Source organism: Stegodyphus dumicola, chromosome 5 (genome assembly GCF_044657685.1).
Source record: "Stegodyphus dumicola isolate Sdum_Otavi_A_Nest chromosome 5, ASM4465768v1".
Taxonomy (NCBI): domain Eukaryota; kingdom Metazoa; phylum Arthropoda; class Arachnida; order Araneae; family Eresidae; genus Stegodyphus; species Stegodyphus dumicola.
In genome coordinates this window covers 40284011-40296256 of record NC_140772.1, presented here as the reverse complement: position 1 = coordinate 40296256, position 12246 = coordinate 40284011, and the positions used below count along the sequence as shown (strand labels likewise).

The following is a 12246-nucleotide window of genomic DNA, read 5'->3' as shown; positions in this document are numbered from 1 at the left end:
TAGCAATTTACATTCTAATGAAAATACTAATTTACATTTTCAAACTGATAAGCATAACTGTACATAATAATAATATATAAGTACAGATGTCAAGAAAAAATTAACTTTACAACCAATATGTACAGACAACAAGCAAAAAGATCTGGATGTACAGACCGTATGTACAGACAACAAGCAAAAAGATAGGAAAAATGGATTTAGGAACAATCAGAATGCATATTTCAGCTGAAATACGATACCCCAAATATTTTGTAATTACATTACTTTCTTAATTCCCACATGGAAGTAAAAATTTATTTTTATTCCATTTTGGAATAAAGTGTTCTTTATTTTGTCTGTACATACAGATGTCACAGATGTCAAAACAGATTTGGGAATAGTTAAAATAGATACTGTGGTTGAAATCTGAAACCTAGAATTTTTCTTAATTACAATACTTCCTTTATAGCATAGAAAGAAGTGAAAAACAGAAATTTCACATAAAAATATACATGTCTTTTACTTCTTGGAATAGTTCATCTTCTCATAATTACTTGCTTCATAAAAAAGTTTTATTTGCAATGCAACAAAAATACACATAGTATATTCTGCACAAAAATAATTCCTTTATACTTTACACAAAAATAGAAAAGTGGCATAAGTTCTAATATAATAGCTTAAATAATAATAATAATAAACATTAAAACACTTTCCTCATATCAAAGTATATTGCAATGTATCAAATCACTGAATAATGTAACAGCAAAAAGAATAAATAAGAAAGCATGGACTTGCTACAAATTAAGCCTAAAATTGAATTTTTCGAAAGCAGAATGTCATGTCTAAATAAGCTTCATTATAATAAAAATATATAATATAACAAGAACTAAATGCAAGCAATGAGATCATAATGATATAGATGGTTTAGCTCCATAACTTGACATCACTGTTCTGTTCTATTAAACAAAACAAACAACAGCAGCACACACACACACACAAAAAAAAAAAAATCTTAAAATTTATAATTTGAACAGTAAAAGTTGCTAAACAATATACCTCCATTCATTACAAACTACGAAAACTGATTACTGTAACTAAATATTTTACATTAATAAGAAAAAACATGTCAAATTTAAATTTTTGAAAGTGTATGAATAAAGAAATTATTTGCATAATAATTTTCAAAACTAAATTACAATCATGTTGAAAATATGGATCATGAAAAACTGTTTCCATCCATAATAGATGTTTTATATTTGATGTTCACTAATTAAAAAAGCTAAAAATTATGCATATTGCATTCAAAACTTGTAATTTTATAAATGAACCTAAAATTTTTTTTTATTCTTGGTAAATGACTTCACAAATGAAATTTTTGAAGTTTTATTTTGTTTGGCAATATTAGGTTTTAAATGTACGTATACTAAATGTTTTCCATTAATCACATAAATGCAAAATACTTAATATATATATATATATATATGTTCTTTTAAAATATAAATGTAACTCAAGAAAGGTTACGAAAAAGTGCTCAGCCAGAAATAAGACTGATGACATACTGGATCGCTTCCAATATCGTGATAATTCATTTCTTCTTCTAAAGTCAGATCATCATCTTCCTCATCAATACGAGCATGCTTTTCACATTCATAACTACAGCTAGGAGCATGTTTATCACCAGACATCATAATTACTGGACAATTCAACCTGTCCTTCTGAAATAAACAGTAAAGAATTCAAACAATAAGATTTCTTTTATAAAGATCAATTTTAACATTAATGAAAAATTCTAGTGTAATAAAGATTATGAAAATGAAATATCCTAGAAAAGATACTAACATCATAAATGTGAAAAGGCCCGTCAAACAAATGTTTTCAACATTTATACTAAAATTTTCAATTCACTTCATGAATTTCCCATGCTTTCAGAATTCATCAAAAATACACAAATACTTCATGGAATTTATTTATTAATATTTTATAGCCTTTTAATGTGTCATAATATCATTAGTATCATGGCACACACAAGGAAGATTACTATTTTTAGAAAACCACAATCTCACTTTAGAACTGATTCTCAAACACCGATTTTGAGACAAATCAAGTGAAGAATTTTAACAGCAGATTTATCTAATTTTACCAAAATTTAATGTTACGGTGTTGTTTCATCTCAAAGCAAATTTTTTTGTACAATTTCTTCACAGTACATGAAAATGATTCCAGAGTTCTGATATGCAAACAGCAAAATAACTAGTTTAAACTGGCTTGAACAGGAAAGAGTTGAAATGTCATTCTTTCTAAATCCTTTCCTTTTTTAAAATTTTATTGTTTGGTCTTTAAATTTGTCTGGTTACTTTACGGGTGCACCTTATTATAGCCAGTTTTATTACTGGGATATGAAACTAGTACGATTTTGCAACTTTAGCCAACCTTGTTAACTTGATGTGTTTGGAAGTTAGTAAATTGAGCACAGAAATAACAATATTTATTCCAATGACAGAGAGATCATATTGTCCTTCAAGTATTTTATTAGAGTTTAATTGAAGTCTTTCAAAAAGAAATGTATATTGGGATATTTAAATAGAAAACAATAACTCACAAAATTTGGTAACTTAAGCAAATAAGATAATGCATAATTTCAAAATATGATACTGTAATAACAGATAATTAATAAAATATTATTCTTACAATTGGATATATAAAAAATATGTCAAGGGTTATTTTGATTTGAATTTCAAAACACCTAAAATTAAGCCTAAGTTCATGAATTTAATTTGTTCCTGAAGCCTGAAGTAGAATTCTTACATATGCATCTTTGTTTTGTAGCATTATGCAAAACATTGTAACATAATCTAAAAAATGTGTTAATGGAAAAAAAGCGCAGTTTCATGATTTTTGCATGATGGCAAAAATATCTTTTACAATTATGGGGAGAAAAAAGTAATAGCATGGAGATTAAATAGTATAGGCAGTGTTAAAAAAAAAAAAAATGCTGAAATTTGGAACAAAGTGCTAAAAGAATGAATTTACTTGTGAACGAAGTTAAAAATAAATGTTTACTTTGTTTAAAGTCAGACTTACAAATTAGTCACTTAGAAATTGGCAATTATAAATTTGCAAAAGTTAACAGTTTTACTTATTTGGGAATGGAGATAATCAAAATGTGTTGGCCCCAGAAATACATAAAAGAATCATTGCTGCAAATAGATGTTTTTATGCTCTGAAGTGTTATTTAAAATTCAGCTTTCTTAAATTAAGAACTAAATTGCTTCTTAAAAAGAGTTTTATAAGATCTGTCTTGACTTATGCATCAGAGATATGAGCACTGACTTTATGTGATGAGGAAGCTCTGGGAATTGTTGAACGAAAAATATTATGTTGCATTTTTGGTGAGGTCCAAGTGAATGGATTATGGAGAAGATGATCTAATTGAGAACTCTATAAAATTTACAAACAATTCGTCAAACTACAGAGACTTATTAAATGGGCTGGCCATCTGGCTATAATGGATGAGCATCGTTGCTGCAAGAAAATCTTTCTGGCAAAGTCCATGGGACCTCGGGGCAGATCCCCGCTAAGATGGATTGATTGTGCTGAAAAAGGTCTTAGTATTTTAAAGGTTAAAAACTGGAAAACAGTTGCCAAAAGTACAGATGCCTGGAGAAGACTTCAGAAGGCCATGGACCACCCAGGGCTGTCGAGCCATTGAAAAAGAAGAAGAAAGTGTAGTGAAGGAGCTCTAAAAGATAATTCCCATGCTTTGACAGCCAGAATTCAAAAGAATGGCTTCATATCTTTTTAGGCTTGCTTTATTTTGGGGGGTTTTATGAAGTTGCTCTACTTTTTAGAGAATGGATGTTCAGTTACATGGTAGATTAAAGGCAGTTCTCAATCACAAGTTGACCTTGTGATTATTTCAGTAACTTTTCTTATTTTAAGGTCATATGAGGGTTAGTTGATACTTGCGTTTTATTCTTTTGAAGGGGGGGGATGGAGAATATCTGCAACAGAATATGGATACTCCTTAATCTATTTCACAAATGATGTTTATGTTTCTGGTACATGTAGTTTTAGATAATCTGTATATATAATTTTTGTGATCAGAAATTCTTACTGCAAAATCTTGAAATTTAACTGCAAAATGTGTAGCAACTCTAGAAAAAGATGACTGTGAGGTCAATCTTTTAGCTTGCAGTGATGAAGCAAATGAATTGTTAGTGAAAAATTCCATTCCATTCCACTGCAATTTCAATATGTCTGTATTAACAGTATTGTATAAAAAAATTAATAAATTATCAGAATAAAGTAAATAAATAAATTCAATCAATTTTAAAGAATAGTTCCATGTTTATTCTTAATTTAGTTTTGCTCATAAAATTTCCTCAATCCTTTTATTGATATTAATAGTAGTATTACTAAAAAAGCAAAAATCTGAAAATATTTCAACAAGAATTCTGATTCTTTTTTTCCTGCTAACAATGGATCAATACAGTAATAATTTTTAAAGACAACTGATGTTTCTTCATAATAAAAACCTTCCAGACCCCAAACAAGAAAGATAATAAAATACTAAATTCACTATAAAACTTTAGGCTTAAACCTTATTTTGCAACACTTATGCTACAAGTTGTAGTTATGTAAGTATGTAAGTAGTATTTCATACTAAGTAATGTAGTATTTCATACTAAGTACATAATTGTTCCATGTATAATCCAGAAGTATATCTGCTACTGAACTATTTTTAAATAAATCGATATCATATGAAGAAGTAAGTCGAAAAATAAGAAACGTATCTTTTCACATTTTTTTATTGAAACTTAACAACACATGCAAAACATTACAACGGCATCCATAGCACACATGCAGAGAAGAAACTTGGTGTTGCCAACATGGTAAATATAAATGTACCAAACTAACAACTATGCATTTATATTGTACTGTATATAATTTGTCTCCATCTTATTAATGCAATATTCTGTGCATTTGTAAAACAATACTATGATGATGTCTCTGCATTGAAGACAAGTACTTTCTTTCAACAGCCTTGTTATGTTAATATTCTTTGCCATCATTTCATTCTTAACTTCAGTATGTATATTGTGTAACCCAGAAGTATATCTGGAATTGAATTGTACATTTTTATTATACCATAATGTCTCCACCTTATGTAATGCAGTATGTTCCTTATGCAATGCTTAATGCACCTTATGTAATGCAATTATGTTCATTTATAAATAACACCATAATAATGTCTCTACATTGAAAATATGTACTCTCTTCAAAGGGCCTTATTTGCTCATGTTATTACTTTTTATAGAAACACAATAATACTGACTCTACTATCATCCTAAACCTTGCCTTGGCTGAGATTTGGCTGGAAGGATATTCACTCTGTGCAGGGGATAATACCATATAGCTTCAGCAGTGAGTAAAAATGGTAGTAGTTATTTCCTACTTAGATAACAAAACTAAGAGGTGAACTAACTGTCTACATAATTCTTTGGAAATTTACAATTAAAGAGAAGAAATCAAACCATTCTGTTTATAACCATAAAATAAAGAAAGTATTAATTTATATTTTCAAATTGATAAACATAATTTTAAACACAGAAATTAAAAAAAACTATAAAAACTTTAAAAAAAAAAAAAAAAAAAACCCACTAAAAATGCTCTCAATTATTTTTATCACACAAATCCCTTAGAAAAGTTAAAAACTATTACTACAATAGTACCAACATATTTATTACAACAAATATTCAATTCAACATTAAAAAAAAGGCATTATAAATTTGCCTACAGAATAAATGTATACATACAGGGCCACTACGAGACTGAGGTCTGAAGCCAGGCCCAGGAGGTAAATTTTTTTGAACACAGCATACAACACCAGGGCTAAAATGCAGTTCCACATGAAATCTTTCTTCAGATGAAATATCCTATCAAAGATTTTGTAAGAATTACTTTCTACAGTGTTACTTATATAGGCAAAACTTCTTTTAAAAGTAAATCATTTAAATAAGGGAATAAAAATAAATTGATTTAAACAATGGAACTGTGTTAGTGGAAGATTGTGTTTCTATATTTATAGTGAACTAATTTGGAAAAAATTACATGAAATAAAAAGCAAACAGCATATTAAATCAAAAGATTAACTACATAAAATCTACACACCACTGTAAAATACAAGTGTAAAGAGATACAAAAGGTCACCACCTTTGTTGGGTCTTCATATAGCATGATAACAACTTGTGTCATGTAATTTAATTCAGACACAGCACTAACATATTCCATAGCTCTTCTCCATTGTTCATCTTCTGTTTCTTCAGGTAGACAGCTGCACAAAAAACATGTATCCGGCCACTGGAAGGAGTCATTTAGAATGTTATATAGTGTCTCCTTCAGACAAACAGTAATAATACAAATCCCAGGTTTAGAAATTATTCTTTATTCAATACCCCTCCCAAACACATAGATAAAAAAGCAGAATATTTTTAGTTTGATTATCATATAAAATAATTCCTCAAATAACAAATCTAAGATATACAAAGCATTATTTCTATAAAAATTTCCCAACATTTGTATGCTTTATTAAAAAATTGAATTAATATAAATATGTTTAAAAGTATTTTTTCCTTTTTAAGTATTTAATAAAATGTGTATTTTAATTCTGGAAGAAGAATAAAAAAAGAAATGAAGAAACATTTATTACATTGCTGTAAGGAAGACCTATATATATACTGTATGAACAAACATTAAGCATAAAATGGAGACTTGAAGCCAAATACTTAAGAAACTGCATCAAGAAATTATACAAACCAATAGTCCCCAATATAAGTGAAGTACTTTGGCATGAATTGTTAAGGACAGATAATTTCAGTCAATTTTGTCAAAGCAATCTGTAGACAATGCAAACTTTTACATATTTATAATGAATTACACATTATCATTGTTCATTAACACTATATTTTCCTTCTCTAATAGTTCTTTTACTTATTTTCTTATCTCTTTAAAATTATTTACAAACTTTAGAGCTTTCTTTCAGACATCAATAAAGGGACAATTAAATACAATTGCAATTTTCACCACTTACAGTCATGACCTTTGGATTCACTTATTTATGAAAAAGGGGAGATGCACAGGATTCGTAAGAGAGAAATAAGAGCCACTTAGTTACATTACTCCTTATTAGCATTGCATTGTTACATTACTCCTTATTGACATTTTAAGTTAACAACCCTATTGGGTAAACTTTTGGCACAGTGCCATCCAAGGTTGCATTAGTGGTGATCAAACACTACTTGTCTGTGTTTTTGTTGGTGTGATTAATCACAGATCACCATAATCAAGAGATAAAAGGTTCTGCCTGTCATTAGCCAAGATGTTGGGCACCTTATAGCTTAAAGTAAATTCCTCTCATTCTGCTCCAAAATTGATGGAGAACAAAAGAATAAATTTGATAGTCTATTCCTCTTCCCTTACCACCAACCTCTTAAAAAAAAGAACTTTCATCTTGATAGTACTTAGATAGAGTCCCAATGTTGCACAGGCACTATATACTCCCCAGAAAATGTATACATCCATGTGTTCTCCGGGACTCGAACTCGGGCTAAAGGTTAGAACAGCTTGCTTCCATATCACTATGCTAACAGGGTGGCTTATACTTTTCTTCTGGCATATCAAATGATGATATATGAATGTAAAATATAAAAAATACAATGGCTTTGCTCTATGCGAACAGGCAACCTCTAATTAACTTTCCACAATTTCAGGATCTTTTCCCTAGACCAGTACTTTCGAGAGCATTCTGGCTGATAATGTAACTGCTAGTATAAATCCCGAGTTTGCACCATTTTTTGTCAGACTGCTTTCTCCTCTTCCTGCTTTCAGGCCTTTGCTGCTGCTCTTCCCATCTGTCTCCCTTCGTTTGAATAGTATGATGCAATAAATTTAAAGTTAATCTTATTTAGTTTAAATCACTATTGAATATATAATTTTGGAGAATTTTGTCTAAAAGAATAATGATCTAAAAGATATGAAGCTATAAAGTTAAATTCGTCTGCGTCATCATTTCACTGAATCCCATTCCTCCAAAAAAGGCCCAGACTCTGATGCCAAGCTTCATCATTCCTGGGCCTGCCTACTAAAATATGATGTGTATATTCCAAACTAAATCAGAATATTTTAGTAGAACTTTCTATCTCTGCTTATACAACAAATAAAAGAAAAATTTCACTCAATGGCAACATGAAATCATAAAAGCATAATTAATTTTATATACATATATATACTTTCAAAATGGAATGTTTTACACAGGCAAATATGAATTATGATTTATGAAATTCCATGACCTTATACACAAATAAAATTATTTCAATATTTCAGTTCAAGTCCTTTTTTTTAATAGTACAAACATTTATTGTTTACTTTTTCATTTTGTTTCAGCACTTTAAAATGGAAGACTGACTAAGAATAATAGTATAATGTAATATGCAGTAATAATATTTGATACTTTACATTACATTATATTACCCTTCTTTGCATCAGATTATATTACTATATATGTTACTGTGAAAGAGTGAAATTGAGAATGTCAAAACATACCAAATACGTCGGTGAAAGATTGCATATTTGGTTATATTCTCGTACATTCGGACCATCACCAGTGTATGTATGACATACATTTATCCAAGCACAACTTAATCACAGACATACTGTGGTGAAGGTCGAAAAGAGAAGTTGAGTTCAACAGAAAGGCGACTGTCTGTCGCCAAATCCTTTGCTCTGCTGCGATTAAAGTTATGTAGCATGTATTTGTATACTCTCGAACACTGTTTGTCAGTCTTATGCTATGTTTGATGGTACGTGCAACGTTTTCTTATTTTTTTTTTTTTTTTTTTTTTTTTATCCAATACCCTAATTTATGTTGAATGGATACTGCAGTGAATCGTGAACTTTCCCTTGAAAAGTTAAATGCATTAATTGCGAGTAAACGAGAAGACAATTGTTTTTATTTTTCCAACACAGCTTTCAAACACATCTCTCCTCACCGGGATTGATTACTCCTTATGAAGGTATGTTTGGCATTAAACCAAGAAGAGGCATAGCATCGTCTTTTTTGCCTGGTGAACAAATCGCAAATATTGAAACCGAAGAACAACTTTTAAAAAAGTGTTAATACTTTTGAAACTGAAGAACAGCTTGAAGAAACTGTTAATACTTTTGAAGAAAATCGGAGCAGTGGCCATACTAAAAACCATATTCCAAAGAAAAATATTGAGAAGGGCCTGCAACCTACCACGTCTTCATATCAAGCCTGGACTGAAAAACATGAGTTAATTTCTATACAGAGATCAGTTGCGAAAGAGAATCTTTTACTGAAAGCAACAAAAATGTTACAAACCTCAAAAAAAAATTTTCTCCTGCTCAAATTTGTAATACCGTACGAATACAAATCCCTGATGTCGACCGTGGTCGTACAGATGGCCAAAATGTGATGGCAGTTGTTGTTGGAATAAGACTGTGGCTTTATAAACTAGAAAATAAAAATGACACCTTCAAGCACTTTATACCTGTAATCAGTTCGTAATTTGTAAAGAAAAGTTACTTTCAGTAGATGAGAATTCTTCTCAAGTAATGTCGCTGAGAGAAGCAGCTGCAGCTAATTCGAGTAGAGGGCAAGGCTATACAAGCTGTCACTGCAAAAGGAAGTGTTCTATAACTAAATGCAGTTGTAAAAGCAAGGGACACTTGTGCAAGTCAAATGTCATAAAAGTTTATGTTGTTGCAATAAATAAGATTTCAATCACATAATTAACTTTCCACCATTTTTTTTTTTTTTTTTTGTATTATTTTCTTTTCCCATTTAGAATGTATTGTTTAAGTTCAAAAGTTTATTTACACACGCTTTTACTTAAGTTTTTTCATATTTTGACATGTATGGTATAAATGCAAAAGTAAAAAAAAAAGTTCTTTATTGACTAAATTTAAAACTAAATGACATACATTTATCCAAGCACGACTGCTGTCAATATTAAGAAGTCAAACAATATCGAGTAGCCCTTCTCGCGTTAGAATCCAAAGCTACATGTCACACAGTGAAAATGCCTCTATAGTTACAAATAACTCTTCTACCAGGGATTGGTAGCAGATAGGCGGGAACGCTACATCGCCCTTGAAGTTTTATGATGCCTGAAATACGGAGGACAAAATGCAAATCTCCGACATTTTCAACATTCAACATTAGTGCATGGTGAATGTCGACATTTGCCAGTGTAAGTCAGAAATAAGGATATTTGGCAAATATTTTGGACATGCACCAAGTGACTTTGTGAATGTTGACATTCACCGGTGAATGTCGACATTCTCCAAATCTTGGTCTTTCACAGTAACATATATATTAGATAAATGCAACATTAAGTAACTAGTCTTGCAACTGTTGAGATTTCATGAAGCTAAGGGTCTTTTACTTATCATCAACATATCTAGGTAAACTGCACGTTTTCAAAAGTATTGCCTCTTGACATTCCATTAGAATAATAATTTTTCAAATAACATCACTAATCTGCTTAGCTACAAATGATTTAACAACAACAGACACTTCTTAATTATACCTCTGATGTAACTTATAAAACATCACTACTCTGCTTAGCTACAAATTATTTAACAACAGACACTTCTTAATTATACCTCTGATGTAACTTATAAAACATCTAATTTAAATTTACAAGGTTTCAAACTGATAATTATCCTAGTTGATAAAATATATTTATGCCATATATTACATATTTCTGTCTGGATCTTTTCCTCTGAAAGACAACATGTACAAAACATGTTTTTACAGAAAAACAAGTTCTTTTTCTGTTAACAGAGCAACACTTAATGATCTAGGTAGATGGTAGTCCTAAAGATACATAGAGTTTCATGGAAAGGGTGAATATTTTATTAAATCAAAAATAAATACAAAATTAAATTTTAACAGATAAATTTTACATTTATACAGAAGACATGATGTTACAATAGATGGAAATTTTATTCTCCATTTAACATTGCCTAAAACATTTATGTTTTTTCCCACAACTGATGCCACAGAGTTCAATTAAATATAAATCTAGATAGCACCAGGCTATGCCATGTTGATATTTATTTCACCATTGCACACTATCAATCAACATTAATACATATTGATTCTTTTCTAATAAAAAAGAGATTAGGACTTCGCCATTAAAGCAATTAAAAATTCAGAAGGGAAAATTAATGTATTGGTCATTCTTCCTACTTATTTGCAACAACCTCGTCGCATAGCTATTTTGCGATTCGATATAAATAAACTGTCACATTTGGCACACATTATAATTTGAGCTATGTTAATACAAAAGAACTGAAAGATACAATCACCAAAGCTTCAAAAATTTATATGGGCCATCATTATATTAAATTATACCATTATTCTTATTTCTTATAACAGTGTTCAGTAAAACATTTTAAAGTGAGTCATTCTATATTGCTCCTACTTACTGTACAGCTCACCTATGAGAGATATTTCTTATGCTTAGAAAAATTTGACAACAGTCAAAATGAGCTGATAATAAAGGAAAGTTTTCCCATTGGAAGTATCAAGTTAGTATATATATATATATTTCTTGAGAAAATTGTTTGGTGTATGTTCTATAATGAAAAAGTTTTTACATGCTGCCAAGTGCAAAAAATTTTAAGCCCAATTTGTTTTTTAATTTTTTCCACATAATTAAAACATTTTTGAATAGCTAAATAATATTAGCCAAATAGCTTTACTATTTATTTTTTATTTATCAATAAAGAAAATTCTGTAACACAGACTTAAATATAAAATATCAAGTCAAGAATTTTTATTGCATGAAATTACATTTAAATCTCCTTTTTCATTAAGAATAATGTATTATGTATCTCTATTAATTTGTAAGGGTTCTACATAATGTACGACATTTTGCTGACTAGCAGTCTTTAAGGTTTTATTTTATCGTTTCCTTTTTTCTTTGTCTTAATCATCTTCATATAGATCTTTAAAAAAGAATTATAAAATTGTTAATTTCACTACCTTTCCCTAATATTCACTCTACACATTTAATACAGATACAATAAAACAAAACAACTAAGCCCAATTATCACGATAAAATTCATTATGCAAAAACATTTGCCAATTAAACTTTAATGGGAAGATAAATACAACATAATGTAAGGATTTTACACAAAGCCAAGTATTACAGATAAGTGGAAAAATTGATCAAGAAT

General features: G+C 29.6%; 1 protein-coding gene and 1 long non-coding RNA gene across 9 annotated transcripts in view; one reads left to right on the top strand and one right to left on the bottom strand.

Moving 5' to 3' along the window:
• The window catches only part of l(1)G0196 (inositol hexakisphosphate and diphosphoinositol-pentakisphosphate kinase), a 170357-nt gene that overhangs the window by 53322 nt on the left and 104789 nt on the right, over positions 1-12246 (bottom strand). For all 7 annotated transcript variants that reach the window (XM_085816612.1, XM_085816608.1, XM_085816606.1 and 4 more), the window contains 3 exons: positions 6193-6339; positions 5796-5915; positions 1539-1694 (listed from right to left, as the gene is read on the bottom strand). In XM_085816612.1, the coding sequence (XP_085672738.1) occupies positions 1539-1694; positions 5796-5915; positions 6193-6339 (423 nt within the window). The remainder of the gene's footprint in view (positions 1-1538; positions 1695-5795; positions 5916-6192; positions 6340-12246) is intronic.
• Positions 1-12246, top strand: part of LOC118190279 (uncharacterized) — a 71642-nt gene that overhangs the window by 44692 nt on the left and 14704 nt on the right. Inside the window, exon 3 of one of the 2 annotated variants that reach the window (XR_015041106.1) lies at positions 5297-5403. This is a non-coding gene — a long non-coding RNA (uncharacterized LOC118190279). Of the gene's footprint in view, positions 1-5296; positions 5647-12246 lie in introns of those variants that run through there. The other variant, XR_004758400.2, reaches the window with a different exon arrangement.